Source organism: Danio rerio, chromosome 15 (assembly GCF_049306965.1).
Source record: "Danio rerio strain Tuebingen ecotype United States chromosome 15, GRCz12tu, whole genome shotgun sequence".
NCBI lineage: Eukaryota > Metazoa > Chordata > Actinopteri > Cypriniformes > Danionidae > Danio > Danio rerio.
This window is the reverse complement of record NC_133190.1, coordinates 12,461,087-12,487,153: the sequence shown is the minus strand read 5'-3', so window position 1 is coordinate 12,487,153 and position 26,067 is coordinate 12,461,087. Positions and strand designations below refer to the sequence as shown.

At 37.6% G+C, this 26,067-nt stretch overlaps 2 protein-coding genes across 20 annotated transcripts in view; both read left to right on the top strand.

Annotated features, from left to right (window-relative positions):
• Nucleotides 1–26,067, top strand: part of LOC141377778 (uncharacterized) — a 369,547-nt gene that overhangs the window by 263,541 nt on the left and 79,939 nt on the right. The window lies entirely within an intron of this gene.
• The window catches only part of prcp (prolylcarboxypeptidase (angiotensinase C)), a 107,152-nt gene that overhangs the window by 62,860 nt on the left and 18,225 nt on the right, over nucleotides 1–26,067 (top strand). For 4 of the 19 annotated variants that reach the window (XR_012390454.1, XR_012390453.1, XR_012390455.1 and 1 more), the window contains exon 7: nucleotides 4,931–5,098. Coding sequence is in view for 3 of the 19 variants with exons in the window: in XM_073922919.1 (XP_073779020.1) it covers nucleotides 4,931–5,098 (168 nt within the window). In the remaining 16 variants the exon portion in view is untranslated. Of the gene's footprint in view, nucleotides 1–4,930; nucleotides 5,205–12,805; nucleotides 12,870–13,177; nucleotides 13,317–16,576; nucleotides 16,620–16,903; nucleotides 17,009–17,789; nucleotides 18,022–23,924; nucleotides 25,513–26,067 lie in introns of those variants that run through there. The other 15 variants (XR_012390444.1, XR_012390450.1, XR_012390451.1 and 12 more) reach the window with 15 other exon arrangements.

Sequence of the window (26,067 nt, the reverse complement as noted above, 5' to 3'; positions counted from 1 at the left end):
ATTGAAAAAGTGTGTTTGGTGACCGAATGTCTCTCTTTGTTTTGCTGTTTTTAACCTGCCCACTGCCAGTTTACCCAATTATATTTCAGCATGCTGGGTTGTCTCGGTGGGTCGCATAATTTAAGTTCTTTAATGAAGTCCCATATTTTTATTCTAGACTGTATGTCTGTTGTATCTAAACCTGTTGAGCGGTCTAGGCTTGGGGATAATGTGCAGTTAAAGTCTTCTGCAATTCATAATTTTCCTGGTAGAGAAGATAGTAAAAGAAATATTTAAAGAAAAAAAATTTTTGACAATCTGTGTTAGGTCCATACACATTAGCCAGAATAATGTTTTCATTAAAAATAGAACCATTAATTATTATGTAACGTCCAGCTGAATCCTGTAAGACCTTAAAAATTTGGAATGGAATTGACTTGTGTATGAAGATCATTACTCCTCTAGCATTAGGAGAGAATAAAGCTGAATAAATTTGGCCTTTCCAGCGTCTTTGTATTGGTGTTGTGTTATTTGATGAAATATGGAGAAATGCAGAAATACTATTGAAGGGTTAAATTGTTTTATTCTGGTCATTACTCGCTTAATTTTAGTTAGTTTACCTAGACCTCTCACATTCCACAATATTTTTTTTTAAATTCTGAATTGGATCCCATTAACATGCTAGTGAATAGTTTGATTAGTATTACAAGTTTGTTTCTTAGCCTGTTTAAAATTAGATTTCACTTGCCCTGTAACCAAAGAATAATGTAAACAACCTAGGATGCTTTTAGTGCTGGCTTCCTGAACTCGCCAGCATTTTGCCCATGTTAACACAAAACCTGAAGATTTAACACTTTGTGTCACCGATCCTATAATAGGGATCAGCATAACGCAAATATTATGCGAGTCTACTATGTCACGCTCCCACAAACAAACGATCAGGCATATATAAGAGTGATCAACACCACACAACGTATGATAAATTCCACTGTAGATTAAACAGATTTTTAAAAATAGGCTTAATATTATCCTGCAGATTTCAAAGTCAAATACCAGAGAGAGAAAAAAAAATTTAACTAAGAATAAGTTAACATAAATGTACGGAGTTAAATTGGTCATATCACAGATAAAATCAGTTCTTAATTGTTATTGCATGAATGTTTTTTCCTTAATCTGTATTCAAGCCATCTGGTAAAAAAAAAAGCTGAAATAATAAGCACTGACCATATCTGTATACTTAGGTCCGTTACACATATCTCAAGGTCAATCAGTCACTTTTAAACATTTGTTTTCTTCTGTATTCGATTGTTCTGATGGGAATATTAACAACTTGCATTTTTCAGGTTACGTATGTATTTTTCGACCTCAGCTGGGCTCTCAAATGTGCGGTCGCAACTTCGCAGGGAAGACGGTTCCATATCGAATGTCCATGTCTTTAAGCTGTTGCTTCACCTCGTAGAATTTTCGCCTCTTCAGATGCGTTTCTTTCGCGATATGTTGGAAAAACTTAACTTCGTGTTCACCGTATGTTACCTTGCCTTTTGCCCGCACACGTTGCAGCACTTTGTCTTTATCCTTTGAATTCAAGAAACGCACGATGAGTGTTCTTGGAGTACTCGTGGATCCTGTAGGCGATGAGCTCTTTCAGTGGTTATCAGGCTGGAAAAAGAGCTCTGTCCCAGTACTTCAGGTAGCCATCTTTCAAGAAATCCTGTCGCATCTGCACCCTCCACCTACTCTGGTAGACCGGTAAGATGCAAGTTATTGCGACGGCTTCAATTTTCCTGATCTTCCAGTTTAGCTCCCATAAGTTTCACCTGTTGCTGGAGACTGTCTACAGTATTTTACACCACGGTCATCCGATCTTCTGTGTCACTGATGCGCTGTTCTGCCGTTGTTAATCTGTTTGAAAAGTCTTTGACCTCTTGTTTTACCGCCTGTATCATCAATGCGCCGCCATGTTGCTCCCTGTTATCATTATCATTATTAAAAGTAAATGCATCGGACGATCTTTATTGGTCTGCACTAAGACAATGCATTAAACATAAAACTTGAGCTGATCATTGTCATTGTAGTTTTATGCAGTTTTCTAAAATTGAAATTAGAAATTAGAAATAGAAATTTTAGGTGATGATTATTAAAAAACAAGTTTTAACGTGTAAGAGATTCCTTTTTTGCTTGTTGCAGTGTAGGTTTAAAAATCAGGCATGCTCGATCTCGTTGTCAATTCTGTTCTGCACTTTAAATAATATCACAGTTAATTGAATAAGCTACGTAGGAGACGCAGTGGTGCAGTAGGTAGTCCTGTTGCCTAACAGCAAGAAGTTCGCTGGTTCGAGCCTCGGCTGGGCCAATTGGCGTTTCTGTGTGGAGTTTGCATGTTCTCCCTGCGTTCATGTGGGTTTCCTCCCGGTGCTCCGGTTTCCCCCACTGTCCAACGTCATGCTGTACAGGTATAGGCTAAATTGTTTATAGTGTGTGAATGAGTGTGTGTGGATGTTTCCCAGAGATGGGTTGCAGCTGGAAAGGCATCTGCTGTGTAAAAACATGCTGGATAAGTTGCCGGTTCATTCCGCTGTGGCTACCCCAGATTAATAAAGGGACTAAGCCGAAAAAGAAAATGAATGAATGAATGAATAAGTTACACTTTTGTAACACCTTAATAGTGACACCTTAATATAAATTATACATTTTAAAGCTGTTTTAGCTTGTGCTATAAAATAGTGTTTTAGCTTGTGCTATAAAACAGTGTGCTATAAATTAGAGTTTAATTACTTGAAATTAGCAAAAATAAAAGCTACACCTCAGCGCACACAGCAACCATGCACACCAATCTGATGTGTAGTAATTAATCAGTTGCAAAAAAAAAAAGTGCAAGAAGTGATTCTTTATTTTATTCACTCTTACAAAAAAGAAAAAGGAGGAAATATTGTGTCAATCCAATCCATTTGCCACAATCTGACTTTATATTACGTACTTTTTTATAAATTGCTGTGGGTGAAAGCATTCAGGATTTTGGCTTTCACTTCTTTGGTGGCTGTAAATTTTCAAAACACCTTTCAGAAAGATGTGAATAAATCTCACCTGATCTCAATATTTTATGACAAACAAAACATTTTGAAGGTGTAAATGTGATTGACACAACAAGAGGTCAAATAATGTCTGTCCCTGTAAGAAAACATTGTAAATCATTGGAAAATTGGTTCCTTTATGTGAGGTCAGATTTGATTATTATAATTTATTTTGGTTACAGAGATAGAGGTTAACTGTATTATTAAAACTTTAAAGTTTGCTTTGATTGTTTAGCTTTTTTACTTTACCATTGCATGTTTATTGCATCATAAGATATAAGAGATGAGATATTTAGTTATTAATTATTATTATTATTATTATTATTTGCCTTTTAAAATGATTTGCCTTAGTAATGTTGGTAAAATAAATCAATGTGGCACTTAAAACTAGCACAAAGATGGCTGTAAAACTATGCAAAGACACAAACGATTTTGTACTCTCTGCTTAGTCTGCGTCCGAGTCTGTATCCGCGTGTGAGCTCTTGGCTCCGCCCCCTTGTTATGTTTTGCGGAAAGCTGAAACTAATTTTCATGTAAAGCAACACACCCCTAAAACAGCACGCTGTGTACATGTCCCCAACATGACACTTTTTAACACATTATAATAAAAACATCTGAACTGTGTATTGATCTGAACCTAAACTGGCACACTCAGAATAACCATAATATTAAAATTAAATCATAAAAAGGGGTAAATTATGTGCCCTTTAAATAATTTTTACATTAACAGAACCAAATATGAAAGATTCAATTATTTACTCATTTTCGTTTTGGCTTTGTCGCTTTATTAATCTGGGCCTGCAACAGCGGAATGAACCGTCAACTTACCCAGCATATGTTTTATGCAGCGGATGCCCTTCTAGCTGCAACCCATCACTGGGAAATGACCATACACACTCATTCACACACATACACTATGGACAATTTAGTCTACCCAATCCACCTGCATCGCAAGCCTTTGAACTTGTGGGGGAAACCGGAGCACCCAGAGGAAACTTATGCGAACATGGGGAGAACATGCAAACTCCACACTGAAACGCCAACTGACCCAGCCAAGGCTCGAACCAGCGACCTTCTTGCTGTGAGGCGAACATGCTACCCACTGTGCTGCCCACCATGAAAGAATGTGACATAATAAAAAATTATTTGAATATGAAAATGAACCGACTCTGCCATCTCAGTCTGAACTGCAGCTGGAACCCTTGATGAGTTCACCACAATAGTGGTCCGATAGACACACACTGTGCTTGTCATACATCACAAATAGTCTGTGTATTCAATCAAAAGAGACTTATTTTAGGTTTTAAAAGCCGAAATACACATTAGTAGTTGTCTGTGAAAAGGGCAATAATCATATTAAACCTAATCTGACAACATGCTTACTTTATTCAGTATATGTACACATTGTGTGCATAATTATACATTTTGTGCTGTCTTTAACTGTACTTTTGCACATCCGGGTCAGTTTAGGATCATAATCTGTTCACAGTGGAAATCTGATTCTAGCCACATTTATTCACATTTAACAGCAATGTGAATAGCTATGCAGATCTGAGTAAAAAATCTGATTTGAGCACTAAGCCTTGAAGTGTGAACGTAGCCTTTATTTTAGCTTGACAGTGATGAATTCTACTCCAGTGAAATTCCATTCCTCTCATTTTCACATGCAAATCAGATGATTTCACAACAGAAGCTTCATGGGGGATTTATTTTAACAGAACTGAAACATACAGAACATCTTTTCATAGATAAAGCTTGCCTGTTTGCAGATCAGAATAAAAAAAAACCATTGTCATCTCTCTGAACAAAATGCCAGTCATTTGTTTTATGTCCTTTAGTCCAGATCATGTAAATGTGTTTTGTTTTGTTTTTATTCTCAGGTGGTCTGCAAGAATCTTCAGTTTAATAAGGGTGTTTCAGACAAACAGCTGTTGAATGGGGTTTCTCAAGCTGTGAGAGTTTACTACAATTACACTGGAGATGCAGTCTGTCTCAACACATCAAAGACCGCTACCGGAAATCTAGGCTTCCTGGGCTGGTTCTATCAGGTAAAAAATTCGAGTTACTTGTTACATACATTGTAATTCCAGTCTTTTTGATTTTAATTAACTTCCGAATGTTAATTTCACTGGTTCAATAAGTTATTCTCTTATAGTATATATGGCTTAGGTTAGTAATAATAGTAATAATAATAATAATAATAATAATAAAAAATGTATGCGCCTGTTTGTTTCCCTAGAATCTTTAGAATCAGAAGGTCCATATTTGAAACAGTTGTGAATAGTAATGAGCTGTGCAACCCTCGTTCCCCGGGAGGGGAGGGGGGGGGGGTGGATGGAAATACTATGTGGAAAACCTTCCACTATGGGGTTTTTTATAAAAAACCAATCATCTGAAAGAGTATAAAATCGGGCCAATGAAATGCCAAATGAATTGGCGGCGTCAGCATGCAAAGCTGGCGTCAATGACTATCAGTCAAGTATATAAGACGCGGCTAGTGCAATGCTCAACATCCTTTTGAGCTGAGGAGTCTTTCACGCTCAACAGGGGCCGGCTCGATTGCATCCTTCGCCAGGAGGACAGCAATCTCTGTTACTAAATGAAAACAACAGTTTAGAACTCGTCTCCTTTATTGCATGACTACCATGGCCGTTCACTAACAACAACAACAACAACTACCGCTCACACCAGAAGTGACCTTTTAACATCACATAAAAGTCCTACTTCCTTTCTATGTGCAGCATCCACATTTACGGTTGTCATCACCTAGAATGGAACTTAAGAAACTCAATCTCTTCTTTAAAAAAAATGTCTCATGCACTTCCAGAAAAACATTAATACATAAGATAACAGTAAAACATAAGATAACATGATGACATAAGTTTTAACTTGTAGAATTCAGTACTCCTAACAGGAAGATGCTCTTTTAATAGAGCTTCCATTGTCCTTCACTAAGTGCTTTCAGTAACTGCAGTGCTGATGCCCTTTTTTTGATAAGGCAGTCTGCAAGCTGGTCTTTTGTACCATACCAGAGCACTTCTTTAATTCTTTGTGTTTGAATGAGTTGTATTGATGCTGCTCATTTCCAGACGAATTCTTTTCTCAGCAACTGACTTGGTGGACTTCAGTGCATCAGCAAGTGAGTGATTGTCTGTAATGCAGATTATTGGTATTGTATTTTCAGTGTCACCAGTAGTCAGCTCAGAGTGCAGCGTCGTCAAAAATATTGCATTATCAATTCCATCTGACATTGCTAATGTTTCAGCAGCAAGTGTACTTGGCACAATTCTCTTCACTCTTTTTGATTGCCAAGAAAGGGGAGAGAACATTCCATTTTCTCCCATAAGAACAATTAGATGTCCTCCTTGACTTCCCCCATTTGAGTGATTTCCAAAAGAGGCATAACTATATACAACCATCTTGAGCTCAGAGTCTTTTCCGAGGTATTGGAAATTCATCATTACCTTTTTGGATTTAAGTTTACACACAATTCTGTTTGCTTCATGAATAGTTTGTACAGATGCATTTTTAAATTTTGAAGCTAGGCTGCTGGCATCAAACATGACATCAGGCCTGCTTTGTCTTGCGGCCCAAAGAATTTGGCCGACCTTTGACCTTAGCTGATCCTTTTCCTCTTCATAAAGTAAGGAGTCCTGTTCCACTGATCGTGCAGGATTCAGTTGTATAGGCTGTATGTTTTGGATGTCGTTTTCCTGATGAACTTGCACTTTATTGGCAATAGTTTAAAAGTTTATTCCCACATAACAGAAGCTGTTGTTCTCCTCACGCCCAACTTGAACCATGGATCTGAGGTGAGGTATTACTGTTGTGGAAAAACTTTGTGTGCCTCCCCATATGAAGTCATCCACATGACAAGCGAGTACACCAGTCACAGCGCAATCTTGATCCAGCCAGTAGAACACAGCTGGATCTACTTTTGACATTGTTCCTCCTGACTTCATGACAATCTTCTTCACTCTTTTATACCAGTAAAGTGAAGCATCAGCCAGACCATACACACACTTTTTTAGCTTCCATAGTTTTTTTTTTTTAGAATTTGCCCTCAGGAGGTGGTTTGATATAAAGGTCCCGGGACAGTTCCATTACTTGTAGAAATGCAGCTTTTATGTCCATAGAATTTAGATTCCACTGTCTTTGACAAATCACTGCCACAAGGAGCCGAAGAGAGTCTAAAGAACATGTTGGAGAGTCCATTTTTAGTTCTGACATCTCTAGTTCTTCCAAACCTCGTGCTACAAGACGAGCTTTGGGTAAAACCGTATTAGGTGTCTCTTTGTAGGTGCATACCCACCTAGTGGAAATGCATTTCTGTCCCTCGTCCTTTACTTCCTCAAAGACGTGGTTATCTATCCAGGTTTTTATCTCATCCTGTTTTGCCAAGTCAAATGTTACATCTTTTGTTAGAAACACATCCTCACATACATTAGTGAAGTTAGCATTAGCAACAGTGTTTTGAATTTGTAGATTCTCAACCTTTGACATGTCAGCAGATTCTGTGGTACCCGCCACACTTGTGGGCTCAATAAGCAACAGGTTATACCAATTTTTATATTTGCCAGTAGCTTTACCTGCACGCCCCAGGACTTCAGCTGTGTGTAAAACACCCTTTTCTCTATCCCTGTAGCTTACAGTTTGTCCTTTTTGTAGCATGACCACAGTTTCCATACTAGCATCACTCTGTGTTTCTTCATTATCACTTGTTTGTTTTGTTTCATACTGCCTCCTTTTGTCCTGCATTTGTCCCACTCCTTGTTGTACATTGATTTCAGTCTCTTCTGCTGGCTGTTGGTTACTTTCAGTAAAGTCTTGTTCTTGTTCATTGTCTGTGACATTGTCTTCATCAGTTTTTGTTATATGTTGATATTCGCCATGTTACATTCAGCATCTTTATTACCTGAGCCGTCAAGTAGTCGCTGCAGTTTATCAACAGAAGCATGGCCGAATTGTTTGTGACGCTTTATCATGATGTGATGTTTTTCTGTTGAGTTCATTGTATCTGAAATGATCAAAATTTCACTCTCATCATCCTTTACATTTTGCGTAATGTCTTAGGCAGTTGTCAAAATCTGCTCATTAGAATGCATGTCTTTTGAGCTACTTTCGTTGTCCATTATATTTACACAATAATGACCAGAGCTTGTAAAGTCAAGTTCTATTGGCTGGTTGAACATTGCCGCTCTGTCATTTTCCATGTCTGAAACTGTTCCTGCTCTTTTCAGAGAGGCTTTGCTTAAGAGCAATGGTATGTTGGCTGAAACGACTTCAGTTTCAATCTTACATTTGATCTGTCCAGTTTTTGCAGGAATTTTTAACTTTCTGTTGGAGCGGACCACTTTTCCATCTCCAAACCTAAATGGTCTATGGTTGTATGTTTCTGTCTTTCTCAGGTCATAAGTCTCTTCTTGATTGAGCTCAGTTATGTAGTGATTTAGCCATTCTTGTCCACACACAGTCCGAGTGCATGCAGTGTCTAATATTGCAGATCCAAAACATTCAGTCATAAACAGAGTGATGTTGCATTCCTCTACATCATTTCTTGCACAATCTTCAGTCAGTTTGATTTGCTCACCTTTGTGTGGGCAGTCCTTGGCACAATAAAACGTGCTTTGACACACCGCACATTTTGATCACCGACCATATCTATCCAGTGGGTTTGTGCCAGGTAATGGTGTCCTTTGTTGTTCATTCTGAGGCCATGACTTGCCTCTCTGTCGTCTCTGTTCTGTTGTATATGCAGTTTCCTGGTTAATTCCCACCGTTAATGCAGATGTATTTCCGGTGAAAATTCTCTTAAGTGCCGACTTCATTGATGCAAAAGTGAGATCTGCACATGCTGTTAAAGCCAACTGTCGATCTTTAACATCCAAGCAAGCAGTATCAAATAATTTAAAAGCTAAGACTGCATCAGGAAGTTCCATTTTATATTTGCGCATCCGTGAGTAGCGTTGTTCAAGGTCAATTATATAGTCCGTCATTGAAACATTACTGCCTTTCACAATGCGGTCAAAGCTGGTATACGCCTCGTAAGTCCGGTCCTTTTCTTCCCTGAGAAACAAACCATCAAGTTTCGCTAGTAAAGTTGACATGCCAGTGTCCTCATTCAAATCATCAACCGGTATTTCCATCGCAGTCTCTCTCGCTCTCCCTGACAGCGCCAAAGCAACGGCGAGCACTTGCTTACTTTTTTAAAGCTCCGTAACTCTAGTCCACATTCCGACTTCATTGTTCCAGCCTTCATACAGCTTCCCATTATCAAAGGTTGGTGGGACTCAGTAATTGCTAACCATCCTCTGCTACCAAATTGCTACTAAATGAAAACAACAGTTTAGATCTCGTCTCCTTTATTGCATGACCACCATGGCCATTCACTAACAACAACAACAACTCGCGCTCACACCGGAAGTGACCTTTTAACATCACATAAAAATCCTACTTCCTTTCTATGTGCAGCATCCACATTTACGGTTTTCATTACCTAGAATTGAACTTAACAATCTCCACTCGCAAGACAGGGGCGGAAGCAGAACTAAACCTGGCGAAATACATGCCCGTGAACTTGGGAAGCCATTTCGCGAACTGTATCGCATAACCAAGTCCGATCATACAGATGAGCCATTGCGATGGGCTGGACCGCGCTAACCAGGCAGAGCCCTCGCACGTAAACCTGCCCGCACAATCGCTGACATGCCAGCAGTGAGGCAGCGTGGAGTGGGTGGGCTCGCCCGGGGAGCGCTGGGGTCCCGCGGGAGAGCGAGAGGACATGTGTGAATTTTGCTCTGGGATTTGAGGGGTTAAATGTGTTGGATGAAAAATAAAGACTGTGAAATGTATTTTTAATAGAAATATTCTGTAGATTGAATTTACGAATTTTAAAATGTTAAAAACTGTACATTACTGGCAACCACAGCTCCCGGCATTTTTCCGTAAAATCAAGTAAAATAAACTCCAAAATACTGTAAAACGTTTTTTGTGTCAACCATTGCGGAAGATAGTAGCATATGTGTGCAAGTCCAAGATGAACTGAGAGTATCTGTTGTTATGCTGCATCTTCTTTTGTTTAAATGTAACCATGTAGTTACTAATGCAGTGAAAATCTGTTTGCTAATTGCAATCACACATGAACACATGCATTTAATGTCTTTACATTTTTTTGCACTAAGCTACATTTTTGTGAGCTGAATATTGTGTCAGTTCAGTTCATGAAATACGATTATTTTCCGGAATTTTTTACAGTTTACAGTTCTATAAAACTTCTGTATTTTTTACGGAGAAATCCTGGCAACTACAGCTGCCAGTATTTTCCGTAAGTTTAAGATTTTTTTTACAGTGTAGATATGTGTGTTTCTGTGTGTGCATGCGTGTGTGTGTTTGCAAGTGCATCACGGATGTTTTTATTGGTCTTCTCTCTCTTTTTGTGACAGACGTTAATGTATTGCGCTGATAGAATCAGTTTTCCCCTTATAAATATTGAAGTTTGTTTTATTGTCTAACTAGCTCTGGAGTTTAGGGTAGACTGTTTCTCTGATGTGCTGATAGTTTGTGCAGTGGGTGAGAAGTATTTCCCAATCTTCAACTCTGCCTGGGCACAGTGTGGGCAGATGCAGCTCTCTCTGATTTGCCAGTTCTGTCTGTATCGGCCCGTCTTTACAGTCAGACTGTATGCACTCAGTCTGTATTTGGTCATCGTTGTTCTTATTTTACTGCCCTTTACTGCACTTAAATATGTTGCTTTTGTGTAATCTCTATTTAGGTCTAAATAACATTTAAGTTTACTTTGTTTTCCTGGTGCTTCATTCTAATAAATCAGATACTCTTATTTTTGTGCATTTCTAATTTGATTGGGCTTAATTTTGTGGATGAGCATGTTTGTGTCCTGATGCTGCCTGCTGTTAGTCATATTTGTTGTGTTAGTTTGTGTTTGTAGGTTCTACAATCACATAGTACTCACTTCGCATGAGCACAGGATACTGGCCTAATTCTGCCCTGCATGCATTGCTGAGTGTGTTCGTCTATACCCTTAGGATGTTCCTACAGAAGTCTGCATGTAGTCTTATCCAACTCATGGCTGAGGAGAGGACCTCACACTTCACTCCCAAATAGCACTATAGATTCAACCACTGATTGGAAAATTTTGAGCCAGATTCATATTAGAAATTCTGTTTGTGGGGATTTTTTTCATGGCCCTTCTTGCTTTCTCTTTCAGTTTATTGGAATATTAGAGTTTTGGTTTTCTTTGCGTTAATGGTCAGAATGGTCAGTCTGACTTTTGCCGAGGACATTGTGCTCTGTAAGGAAGCCTATGAGTCTGGTGTTGATGATGCAGCAGAACAGCTTCCCCAGATTACTGCTCACACAGATGCCCCTATAATTGTTGGTGTCTGATTTGTCTCCACTTGAATATGGGTGTTATTGGTCACACTTTACAATAAGGTTCATTAGTTAATGTTACTTAATGCATTTACTATCATAAACAAACAATGAACGATACATTTACTACAGTATTTGTTCATGTTATTTAACGTTAGTTAATGAAAAGTGGAATTTGTGATGTATGTTTTTTATTAATTTCATTAGGAATATCATCTGGACCAGTTGCCTTTTTTTGTTGGTAGATTTTGTGTTTTATCTAGCTCTTTTTCTGGGATTGCGTATTAGGTATTTTAGGTATTTGCGATTTAGGTATTTGCTAAATATTTAGCATTTCAATTTGACATTTAAATTTGAAAACATATTAGTATTTTTGTTCCATTATCACATAAAGTATAATTTGGCTGTGTTCTGTGATTGAACTTGACAAAGGAGACAGATAGATGTTGTATTTTGAGGCTATAATTTCAAAGAAAACAGTCAAGAATTAATACTTCTTAAAAACATGAGAATAAGGAAGCAATGGTGTCTGAGGCTCATGATATGATCTTTTTCATATACTAAACTTTTGCTATTTGACTAAGCTTAAATAAAATGCTTTAAATGTGATCTATAAAGAAAATCTGGGTAGAGTTTCCTTAAAGGTCAGCTTTAAAGCATTTTACTGCAAAAGTTGAAATCGAACATGGCTTCAGCAAAATCTCCTATGATGTTGAATTTCATATGAACACAACAATGATTTTAAAGCATACAAAAAATGTTCTTGTGCCCATAGAAAACAATGTTGTCAACAAAATCCATGAATACATAGATCTGTGAAAATTACTTAAAATGAATTACAATGCTTTCACATTGAAAAGAAACTAGGCATGTACCGATCTCGATACTTGGATCAGATATCGGTTCGATACCTCATACCTCATATTTTTGGTGGACAGGGTATCGGCCAGCTGGTACTGATCCAAATCCAAACTTGCGTTTGCGCTATATTCTGTTATTTATAAGCTAACAAAAGCCACGAAGGAAGCATATTTTAAGGCACTAGGAAGTTGCATGTAGGCCTGCTATATCCTAAATGTTCTGAACCCATTCTATTGTTTAATGTGAAATACAGATGAACATTCAAGTGGTTAAATTTACATTCAGTTCAATGCTTCCCGCCACTGCGCCTGTCCATAATTCTCCATTCATTCACAATTTAAACTTTGTGTTGCGTTCATGACAACACGAAAAACTTTCTCCAAATTTGTTTCTGTTAGTTTAAATAATCAGTGGGAAAGTGAATTTAGTTTTGCATTAAATGAGTTCATTTTGACCTGCAACATGGAGATCATTTCTTTTTCTTAATCATGCGCTGTATCTGTTAGATCAGCAGATCGCATTCAAAACACTAGAGTAGAGGGATATTACCTGCTGATCTCACAAGAAAACGTAAGTATCTTAAGTATCTTACGGTTTGCCAGTTTAGTGGCTAATTCGTACGAATTTGTATGAGTTCAGTCGTACAAAATTGTGCGATTTTTAAAAAGGAGGCGTGGCACCTAACCCCACCCCTAAACCCAACCGTCATTGGGGGATGAGCAAAACGTACTCAATTCTACGAATTAGATCATACAAATTCATACGAATTAGCCACTAAATTAAAAAGTTATGAACTGCCGTGATATTGTGTTGAGAGCACACACAAAGTCGGCCTACCTGAAACTTAATTTAAAAAGGCTCAATAATACATTGGACAGATCCTTTAAGCACTGATTCCTCCCCTTTGTGCTGCTGTTTTGGAAGTGTCCGCAGATCCTGGAGGGCTGCATGCTGTGTCTCAGTGATGCAAGCGCTTCATTCAGGCATTGGCTGCGCAGACGCGACATGCGCTGCTCCGTAAGTTTATTCTTATAATAAATATATGTTCTCTCATCATTCCGACTGAGTTTACTCTTAAGAGGGAAATACTTAAAGGGTTGCTAAACATATGTAAAGCCTGGTTGATTGTGGTTTAAGTAGTTGATTAAATTATTAAAGGGTCACAAAACACCAAAACACATTTTTTTGAGCTGTGTCCCATGCTCATATAAACATATTAGGACACATATATTACACAAAAAAAGTGAAAATAGGTTGTTTTAGCGTTACTTTGAGCAAATTCGTTCTTCCGGTTTGAAACCAATTTTTAAAGCTGCATCACACCGATTAGGTCCTCGTGTGTATTCCAGCGTGTAGACTGGCTGTCTGTACCTGGAAGTACTTCGTGACATCTCTGAATGTGCTGCATGAATTTATGAGAAAGACTGGGTTCAAACCAATCAGCGTGCAATATTGTGATTGCGGTGCAACTTCATTAATATGCATGATAGCTTCAAAGACTGTTTGTACCTGAAACAGTTTGAAACAGTGTTCAGACGGCAGAGAGACGCCATGTTTTGTTGCAAAAACAAATGGGAGAAGAAGAATTGTTTGGGGATACAGGTCGTTTTTAAATGTGCTACAACTAAGGTTTTGTTTTCATTTTCCTGGTATGAAAGCGCAGGTGGACTCATGTGTGGATTACACTGCACGCGACGCGGCAGAAATATTTTTGTTCAGAACATTTTTTACTCAAGAGCTTTTCGCATCTGGAAATTGTGAAATTCCAATTTGCTGCTCGTTTCCTTTTAAAAAAGACAAGGCTTCAGTTGGTGTTAATTGTTCTGCCTCTACAAATTTGGTAAGCGATCAGTGGTCTTTGTTTGTTTATTCAGATAGCAACGTTAGTTTGTATCATCAGCAGTACTCTTTCAGTGTTTAAAGACATACCTTAGTCCAAATTATTTCTAAGTTATTTAGTTTACAATACGTTAATATCACTACAATATTAAGGACTGAAAGATCTGCTGTAAATGCTGCTCTTCAAGTGTAAACATGTAAACACCGCAATCAAATTATTTCAACCGTCGTGTTGAATTTTTGCCGCATTTTGTGACAGGATAGTCTACACCAGGGCTATTCAATTGGCAGCCGCGGACTGAACCCATCCCCCGAGGCAGTTTGTTCCGGCCTTCCAAACAGTGTGACCAAGACATTAAAAATAAATTTTGTTCAGTCGAAAAATGGCCGCGATAATTATGTAGTTACGTGCGTCTGTCTGATTAACACAGTATGAGCTGCAGGCTGTGCAGAGCGTGAGTTACCACACGAGTGGTGCGGACAGCCAAAAACTATAGCTGTGGCCGTTACCATATCACGTCTTTTTCTCTTGCAAATTTATTAATGCTAATGTATGATATGCGCACACAAGCGGAGCAACATGCTTGCGGCTTCCCGGGCGCACGTAGAAAACATCTCACGGTGAGAGTTGTGCGTGCCTTTCAGTGCAATATAAACAAAACATATGTTAGATGGACTATTATTAAAATGATTATGTATGCATGAACACAGATGGCAACAACAGTTAATCTAAATAGCTACTTACCTAATATAAATGTGGAATTTACATTAGACGTGATAACCGTGAAACCATGGTTATTCTTCAGACTATAATTGTCAACTAAAAGCTATAATGTTCCATCCCTAATTGTTATGCAGTTCATAACATAACATCCGAATGTGTCTGAATGTAGAAGAAACCTACTTCAGCACTGCACTGCTTTTGTTGTGCTCGGAAATCCAACTTTTGAATGTTTGTAAAAAAAAAACAAAAAAGTAAAAAAAGTTAGTTGGACAATGCAGTGATATTATGTTGTTTTAAAATACAATATATTCACATTTTAATGTAGAAAAAGCCAATGTGGGTGTCTTATGAGCACAAATACAGCATATGGGCTCTTATATGTAGTTGAGTCATCACTCATGTAGCAAGTCATATCTCTCTGGCCCTTCGTTCGGGATGCTTTTCATGAACCGGCCCCCATGACAAACTAATTGAACAGCCCTGGTCTACACACACACGGCTTTCTGACCTACTGAGTGCATCTGAGTTACCGAGAAATGCAGAGTTTTTTTCTCTTATACGACGTGCAGTATCAAACATTCCACTGTCATTAAACACAGTCGCTGTCTCTCACCCCTGCGTCTGTGTGTTTGTTTTGCCTCTGTGAAAATCAGCGTGTGCCCAAATGCAAAATCCCATTTTTATCCAAATCCTTCCCTCTTTCCCTCCCGTGATGACACTCCCACCTAAACAGAGCTAGACACACCCACTTTCCTGACTTTTTCCAAACTAGAGGTGTGAAAACAGCCTGCTTAAACAGGGGGGTTTCATGGCCCTTCAAAAGAGAAACTAAAGGCCCGGCCCATGTGAATTGTCATTAAAAGAAAACCATTTAGCCTAATATGGGCTACTCTGAAACTGTGAATATTTCACTGTCATTTTATATATATTAGAATTTTATTTAACAGACCAGATTATCAGTTTGTGCACTAAAGCATATAAGCGGACTTTGTTTTGAACTTCACCTCAAACCTTCTTGTTTATGTTGTACATAATTAACCAACAAAAAAATGGTAAAAAAAAAAAAAAAACATTTAAATAACAAATTATACTAAATCAAATTAGTTTTAAAAAGTTTCATAATTTTTCAGACATGCGTTCAGTTTCTCGATCTCTCTCACGAGGGGTTTAGGCGAGGGAATGTTTTAGTAAAACTGACCTCAGACGGTTTAGTTTTGTCTGCATCAAACCTGCACGAAAATATCAGGCTTTGCTAAAAGGCTGATTATTTTACCAACTATTAGGGTTAAAAGTGGTAGCCTATTACAGATTTCAAAGAAAAATATTAATGTTAAAAAGTAAACATAAGCTGGACCACAAAAGATCATATACAGTATGAATGCTCTAATAATGTAGTCCATAGTTTATAGCAAGCATCTTGTTTAGTTAGATTGTGTCATCTGTCATATACAGAAGGCCTATAGGTCTGTTATTTCTACTAAAGAAGATATATTATTTGAGTTTATTACCAGAACTATAGAAACTGTATTATGTTGATTTAAAAAAAATAAAAATTTGGTATTCAGATCAGATCGGTTCCAAAAAAAAATAAAAAATGGTATAGGTGCATCCCTAAAAGAAACGCTGAAGTCCACCATAGATATCAATAGATGTGTGATGTCACAATTTTATTTTTGTTCATTTGACATGGAAATGATGATTCTTTTTTCTCCAGATGATTCTTTTTTTCTCCGTACTACGAAATCCTGTTTTCATAGGTTTGTATTTTAAGTAATCCAAATTGTCGTTGTTGTGTTATCGAACAGCAGTTTTACATTTTTGGAAAAATCATTATTAAAATAATTTCATGACTAAATGTATTAAAGTTTGAGTTTTGTGTCTATATCTGTGTCTTTATATTTGTGGTTCATATCTTTTTTGTGGTTCATAACTTTTTTGGTTGCAAAGAAAGTTTATTTTTAGTTCGGAGAATAACTTGTTCCATGCCATTGAAATAATGCTTAATTGAATGTTACTTGTGTAATTTGTCTGATTATTACAGCTATAAATATACAAGCAAGGAATAATATGAACAGGATGTTAAAATAAACAACAACAAAAACTCACCTTACCTCAACCCTCCTGACTCTAAACTTGAAGCAGTCAGGTTCGTCAGTTTTTGGGTTCAAATTTTCTTTGTAACCATTTGCAGCACATTCCACATTTCCAGCACATTTTTATTTGCACGTGTTGACTATTTGTTTGCATGTGTTGTCCAACTAATAAAGATAATTTATCAATTTATGTGTGTTTTTTTCTATTTGCATGTGTTTATTTTTTTTTAACTAGCAGTGCATTTGAGCTCTCTCAGCCACCCTACACTTTTTTTTCTTATTAACCAAGCTCTCCATAAAAAAGCAATCCCTATATGAAATAAAATAACATGTTTTACATTTTCAGTGGAACATTTCATCATTGTAAAAGGTGTTTTTACAGAACCAAGCATAAAGGAGTACACCCTTTACAGATTTCTCTTTTAAATTAATATTTTCTATGGGATGCAACAGGAATACAATAAGAGCTGTGCAATTTGTGTATGTATACACATTAGTGTACATTACATTGCAATAATTTTTTTTTTAAATAAATTATCTTTCTGTTCATAAAATATTAGGTGACCACACTCTTGTTTAAATGAATATAACTGTTTAATAAAAGTTTTGCTTAAAAACACCAAAATATGTTGTCTAAATTAAATGATGAATTTATAAAAATATTTGTTTAAAAAAGTGTACTCATTTATGCTGTGCACTGGATGTACATGTAGTGCTTTGAGTGCAATAAAATAGTAAAAAAAATTTACAAAGCAATCTGTTTACAGTTAAAAGCATACTGCATTGTGTCTGTTTATTACTGTCCATAATAAAAAGCAAGTTTCTAGAAATTAGCATCATCTTTTAATAAATAACATTTATTGTGTCATATTGCACAGAGTTGCACGGAAATGGTGATGCCCATGTGTACTGATGGCATCAATGACATGTTTGAGCCTCAGCCATGGAGCTTCCAGGCCTTCTCAGATGAGTGCTACAACCAGTTTGGAGTGCGACCACGAGAAGACTGGGCAGAAACTGTATATGGAGGGAGAAACATACATGCTCACAGCAACATCATCTTCAGGTAGAATCTTTTGTGTATGGTTAATATTGAGCACTATGTTTATTATACGGCTGAACGTACACTTAAATGTACTACATATTATGATAAAACAAAAATGCATGTCAAAAAATCATGCATAATCATCGTGAACCAATGGTAGTTCAAAGGTATTTCAAAGCCTCTCTAAAAATCTCTAAAAAAGCTTGCTTTGGTGAGTTGTTTTGAGCTGCTGAAATGAACTCAAAGCAGTCTTTGTTTTGCCTGGGTTTGATTGCAATATTGTCATTTCAGTTCGGTTCTTCAATTTTGTTTCAATCTGGTTAAAGTTTAATTTGGAATGCTCTGAGTTCATTAGTGCTGGTCTGCTTTTTTCATATCTACATGAAAGTGTTTGACCCTTATTGATTAGGGTTTTTATTGCATATTTGTCATACTTTAATGTTTCAGATCATCAAAAAATGTGTATACAGTTGAAGTCAGAATTATTAGCCCCCATTTGATTTTTTTCTTTTTTAAATATTTCCCAAATTAGGTTTAACAGTGCAAGAACATTTTCACAGTATATTTGATAATGTTTTTTTTTTCTTCAAAAGCCTTATTTGTTTTAATTAAATTTTAAGTTTAATTACAAAAGCCCCTTTAAACATTTTTTTTTATAGTCTACAGAACAAACCATTGTTATAAATTAACTTGCCTAATTACAATAACCTGCCTGGTTAACCTAATTAACCTGTATACAGTTAAAGTCAGAATTATTATATTATATATATATATATATATATATATATATATATATATATATATATATATATATATATATATATATATATATATATAGAGAGAGAGAGAGAGAGAGAGAGAGAGAGAGATAGAGAGAGAGAGAGAGAGAGAGAGAGAGAAAGAGAGAGAGAGAGAGAGAGAGAGATTTATATATAGATTTTTATATATACATAGATTTGAGTGTTTGAGTGATGCTGAGTTATGTTGTCGGGGGCTAACGCCCCTGGTAGGGTCTCCCAAGGCAAACAGATCTTAGATGACAGATCAGACAAATTGCGGTTCAAAAACCCCTTATGAGTACAGGTATGGCGCAGCCGGGGCCACCAGGGGCTCGTATGCGAGTGCCTGATGGCTGGGTTTTTTTCCCACAGAACATGGCTGGGCTTAGCCTGAAGGAGCGACGTGGGACCATTCTCCCGCAGGCTCACCACTTGCAGGGGCTGGTGCATTGTGAAACGGGGGCTGGTCGAAGGTTAGGACCACGACAACCCGATCATCGGACACAGAAACTGGCTCTAGCCCGGGCGGTTGCGGAAGCAAAAACTCGGGCCTGGAAAGAGTTCGGGGAGACGATGGAGAAAAAATCGGTTGGCCCCAAACTGTCCGGTGCCTCAGGAGGGGAAAGCAGCTCCACATCGACACCGCTTACAGCGGAAGTGGGGAGCTGTTGACTTTGACTGGGAATGTGGTCATGTGGTGGAAGGAATACTTTAAGGATCTCCTTAACCCCACCAACATGTCTTTCATTAAGGAAGCAGAGACTGGGGATGCAGAGGTGTACTCTCCCATCACCCAAGCTGAGGTAGTTTGCAAGCTCCACAGTGACAAAGCAGCGGAGTGGATGAGATTCACCTTATATATCTTAGGTCTCTGGATATTGTGGGGCTGTTGTGGCTGACACGTCTTTACAACATCGCATGGAGGTCAGGGACAGTACCTCTGGACTGGGCAACTGGGGTGGTGATTTCCATTTTTAAGAAGGGGGATCGGAGGGCGTGTTACAACTATAGGGAGATCACACTTCTCAGCCTCCTGTGGAAAGTCTATGCCAGGGTACTGGAGAAAAGGATCTGGCCAATGGTTGAACCTAGGATCCAGGAGGAACAATGCAGTTTTCATCAGGGCTGTGGTACACTGGACCAGCTTTATACCCTAACCAGGGTGCTCGAAGTCTCATGGGAGTAGGCCCAACCAATCCACATGTGTTTTGTGGACTTGGAGAAGGCATTCGATCAGAGGCAATCTGTTGAGGGCCATCTCGTCCCTGTATGAACAGAGTAGGAGTCTGGTTCGATATGCAATAAGTAAGATTTGTTTCCAGTGCATGTTGAACTCCGGCAGGGCTGCCCCTTGTCACCAATTCTATTCTTAATTTATATGGACAGAATTTGTGGAATTTGTTGTCCGTTGTGGCAAAGAATGAGCTGAGCCGAAAGGCAAAGCTCTTGATTCACCGGTCAATCTACGTTCCTACTCTCACAAATGGTCATGAGATTTGGGTCATGACTGAAAGGACAAGATCTCGGATACAAGCAAATCGAAATGAGTTTCCTTCCAAGGGTGGGAGGGCGCACTCTTATGGATAGGGTGAGGAGCTCTGACACCCGGGAGGAGCTCAGAGTAGAGCCGCTGCTCCTCCACATCAAGAGAAGTCAGCTGAAGTGGCCTGAGCATCTGTTTTGGATGACTCCTGAACGTCTATCTAGGGAGGTGTTTCAGGTATGTCCCACGGGGAGGAGGCCCCGGGGAAGACCCATGACACGCTGTCTCTCGACTGGCATGGGAACGCCCCGGGATCCCCTGGAGGAGCTGGAGGAAGTGTCTGAGGAGAGGGAAGTCTGGGGTTCTCTCCTGCTGCCCCCGGACCCGGTCCCCGGAACAGCAGCAGAAAATAAATGAATGAATGAATATATATATATATATATATATATATATATATATTTTTTTTTTTTTCATTTTCTTGTTGGCTTAGTCCCTTTATTAATGCAGGGTTGCCTCAGCGGAATGATCCGTCAACTTATCCAGCACGTTTTTTCACAGCGTTTGCCTTTCCAGTCACAACTCATCTCTGGGAAACATCCACACACACTCATTCACACACACCCATACACTACAGACAATTTAGCCTACCCAATTCACCTGTACCGCATGTCTTTGGACTGTAGGGGAAACCGGAGCACTTAGAGGAAACCCATGCGAACCCAAGGAGAACATGCACACTCCACATATAAATGCCAACTGACCTGGCTGGAGCTCAAACCAGCAACCTTCTTTCTGTGAGGCGAAGATCTATTATTTTTCAAGAAAGCAATATATGTCATTTCAGAGCCTATCACATGCATTTTTAATCTTTCTCTCCAAATCGGTGTCCAACTGAGAAACTGGAAATCTGCTGCTGTAACTCTTTAAAGGGGTTGAAAACACAGATTTTTCTATAGACCCATCTCTATTTTGTCTGGTCTCTCTAAAATAATAGAGAAGCTGGTCAATAACCTGCTCATCTATTATTTGGAGACATATAATGTTCTTAATCAGGTTCAGTTAATTTTTAGATCTGATCATAGTTGTATAACAGCTTAACTTAAGATTCTCAGTGATATTATATGTGCCATTGATAAAGTACTATGTAGTTGTTATTATCAATCTGGCAAAGACTTTTGACTCTGTGAACCATGAAGTACTGCTGAATAGGCTAATGCCTAGTTCAGACTGCATGATTTTAGCCCCGATTTTGGCTCGCTGACAGGTTTTGAGAAATCGCAGACAAATGTCTGAAATCACAGGCAAATCGGTGCTCATGCATGTGAGTGACGATCACACAGTATAAACTATCAAAGACGCGATCTGAGAGAATCGCCGATAAGTCGCCAATACCTGTGAGGTATTTGGCATGCTAAATATCTAGAGCTGTCGGCGATTCAAATCATGCTGTGTGAAATGAGTTTTGACTGAAAATAACATAGGCGATCGTACACAGCCAATGAGAGAGCAGCATTCACTTTGTGTGTGTGTGTGTGTGTTTGTGTGTGTGTGTGTGTGTGTGTGTGTGTGTGTGTGTGTGTGTGTGTGTGTGTGTGTATACCTGCAGGCCAGCGGAATGTTGGGGGAAAAATTAAAAAAGATCATTTCGGCTTATTTGGACGCATGAAATGTAGGAAAAACTAGTGGAGGTTTGACAGGAGCACCCGTGTCTGTCGTCTGACGTTTCATACAGAAAGTTAAAAAAGAAAGAAAAATTTATTATTAACTTATGTTTGGGAGAAATGGCTAATTCCCTTAAAACCCGGATAAGCAAATATTTACATTTTCTACCCCATTATAAGCTTCTTTCTCATTATGCATTATGTAGTTAATAACAAAATATATACAATGTGTTTTTGGCTGTGAGACATAGTTTGGATGAAGTTGTCAGTGATTCTTCCTTTTGTAAAGTCATGTAATGTAGAAGCCCCTGTCGCTAATCCATCTTGCAGTGTAAACAAAGCAGCGACGAGAGACTAGCCCAGATAGTTATGCAGTGTGAAAACATCTGTGACATGACAACTTTGAAAATGATGTAGTCTGAATTCGGCATAAGAGATATTGGACTATCTGAGAGCTGTCCGGTCAGGTTCATCTGAAATCAGTAAGGTTAGAGGGGCTTTTGTCAGATCCCCTCCCACTTTATAAAGAGGTTCTGCAAGGTAGCAATTTGGTGCTGACACTTTCTTAATATTTATCGTAATGATATTGATTCTGCTGCTGGTGATTCTCATCAATACATCTAGTTATACGTTGACTACAGTAATTCCTTCACAGCAGGCCAGTTTTTAAACATTCAACATGCTTTTGCAAGCTTTGTTTAGTTTAAAAGACTAATAAAATATTTTTTTTATTTTTAATAGAAGTTTACTATTAAGTTTTAAACATTTCTTATTGGATGGTTCTGAGATAGAATATGTTGATTGCAACAAATAACTTGGAATCAGTTAAAAAGTAATTTGAAACTTACATAAATGTATTTCTATTTTTTTTTTTTACAAAATCAAATGCACTCTTCAATACAGCATTTGTTAAAACCTAATGCTCAAAATGTTGGATTATTTGATTTAATTTACAGATTCGCTTCATAAACTTTTCCATTACATAATCGTACTCTTAATTTTAATAATAAAGGATTGATCTCTATATTATACTCCAAACCTGAAAACAATATAATGTGGATGCAACAAAAATCTAGAATGGAAGATGAACTGGGTATAAAACTATCAGATATTTTTGAGAGGAGGTGCTCAGACAGGTCCATACATCACCATCATCATCTGTTAGATTGAGACTCATGCAATTCAAAGTGTTACACAGGGTCCAGTTAAGCAAGGCACGGTTGGCAGGAATGTATCCTGAATTAGATGTCTTGTGAGATGTTCCTTTTCTATAACTGATTTGACATGCCTGTATTCCTTGTTTTTTGCCCTTTTTAAATAATTACTGGACATTGGTTTTTAAGTCTATCAGTGAGGTCCTGTGGGAGACATTGAAGCCCTGTTCTTCAATAGGTACATTTAGAACTCTTAGTGACACCATGGTCATATCTTTATCAGCGACTCAGAGGGGTATTATTGCTTATACATATTTATTAGCCAGCAGAAGAATTTTATTATGCTGGAAATCCTCCACACCCCCATCTGTGACAGCCTGGTTTAAAGATGTGATGTCTTTTCTTAAACTAGAAAAGATTAAATACACACTAAGGGGATCCATTGACAGGTTATATACCTACTGGGAACTGATTTTATCATATTTTAAAAATCTGAAAGAATTAACCCAGCCGTTAAATAATCTGTATACCTCTTTGTAACCGCTTCATGGTGTCTTGTCTTTAATGTAGTTTGTCCTGCTATTTTTTATTCATTTATTCTTCCCCGTTATTTGCAAGGTGTTTACTTGTGGTATCTTTAACTAATATTTAAATTAGTTTGATGATCAGAAACATTAAAGTGTGACAAACATGCAAAAAAGAAAGAAAGAAATTAATAAATAAAATTAATAATTAAAAAGAATAAAACTGACCCCAAACTTTTGACCAGTTGTGTATTGCATAATTGGAACTTTACATTTATATGTTCTATTTCAGACCTTAAGTTTCAAAGTGTCTTCTTTTTCAGTAATGGGAATCTAGACCCATGGATGAGTGGTGGAGTGACCAAGAGTCTGTCTGAATCTCTGCTTGCCATTATGATTGATGGAGGTGCTCACCATCTTGATCTGCGCTACAACAACGAGCTTGACCCACAATCTGTCATTAAAGCAAGATCGCTGGAAGTGCAGTACTTCAAACAGTGGATCAAACATGCAGCAACTACATAATAATATGAGAACAAGATCAAGAATGTTTATAAATATGATTGCAAATAAAAGTTGACTTTAAGTCCCAATCCCAATTCTATTTTTGTACCCCTACCCCTTAACCTTCCCCTTGGCCCTTACAACCGAGCGTTAAGGAAAAGGGCTTCAAAATTTATCCTTAAGAATTGGGACAGCACTACACCACCTGCACACATCAACATATGTCCTCACGATCTGATGCTTCATATGAGATCAGACGATCGCGACTTCTGTAGTTATTCTAGTTTTGTTTTTTCTTGGTATTTATCTTTAGGAAATCACTAAAGGCATATAGTATGTTATGATAACGATCTAATGTGCCAATAAGATCGTAACTGTACTGTGTATTTTACACAGTGGCCATATTCATCAATGTAAACACCAAAAACAACATTAACATTATAGCAAACACTGTAAAATGACAATTGACAGCCACTAGACATTACTTACAGGGTATTCAAATGTCAGAATGCTGTGGGACTGTTGTACAGGAGTTATTAATAGGGATTATAGATCGCGAAATTTAGCGTTTTGTTTGTTAAAGCATGACGGTAAAACACGAGCGTGGTTTTGAATGTATTAAAACACATGTTTTTTTTGTCGTAAAAATTCATAATAATGACAAAAAATACTAATTTGTGGACCTCATTACTTCCAGGTTCAGCAATATTGCCTTTGTGGCAGGTGTATTCTGAGAAAATTTCTTACCCCTTGGTTTCAAGTGTGGTCCTGAAAAATCTTCGTTCGAAGGGCTATTCACCCCTTCCCCTTAGCCTTCAAGCTAAAGAGAATTGGGTAAGGGGAAGGGCTAAGGGGTAGAATTGGGATTGGGCCTAAGTGTGTCCACACTTGCCAGATAAATTTAAAAATGACATTTTTTGTGTGTAAGAAAGCTTTGCCTCCACACATCCACACTGAAATGACTGAAAACATTTTTGTGCCTGTTCTGCTTTTGTACATCTTATTCTTTTATTTAATTTTTTGGATCCAGACTACACTGCAAAAAATATTTCTGAAAAATTGTTGCAATTTATATGGATTGAATTTACAGAAACAAATTCAACTTCGTAATGTTCAACCTAATTAATTTGTTTAAATTCAGCCCAAAGTAATTGTTTCCAACCACATACCTTAATAAAATAAATAGTAAATCCACTAAATCATCCTTAAATATATTGTTCAGTGTTGGGCTTTCATGATTTTGCATTTTTCACACAACGGGTATTGTGGTTAAAAAAATTAACAATATCTTTATACTGTATAAAGGTTTCTATAGAGACCTTAGACGAAGGTTTTGTTTATTTGGATGATTTGTTCTTTGTTCATTTTAAACTTAAAGCAAAAAATAAATGGTCATGTGTGCAAAAATGTTTATTTGCTTTATCACAGACTGATCTAGTTAATAATATTAGAGGCAGCAACTACACTTTAGTTATGATTCTCACAAATGGAGCAACGTGCATTATCTTGGGTAGTTGGATATTTAAAATAGATTATAACATTTTTAAATATGTAGTGAAAAAAACAGTCTGTCTGAAATTATGCTACAGAAAAACATTCTGGCACAAACCTAAAAAGGTACATATGCTAAAAATGGAAGTTCCAGCTGGGGGTGCCTATAGAACTGCAGGAGTGACAGCTTTTCCTTGGTTATAACTGTAAGAAAAGTAACTGCTCTAGTAATATTTAATTTATGGGGTTAGTTATATGAAAAATATAATCTAAACTAATATGACAGTGTTTCACTCTGCCATAATAAGACTAAAGATGTTCTTCAGTATTTTTATTTTTTTGCATGTTTTTGCAAGGAAAGAATGTTGCCTACTGTATACATTTGTCACTGTTTGTGTTCTCGTTGAGTTTATCCAGAATATAAAAGAAGGGATTTTTTTTTCAGTAAACACAAAATCTAAAACTACTGAG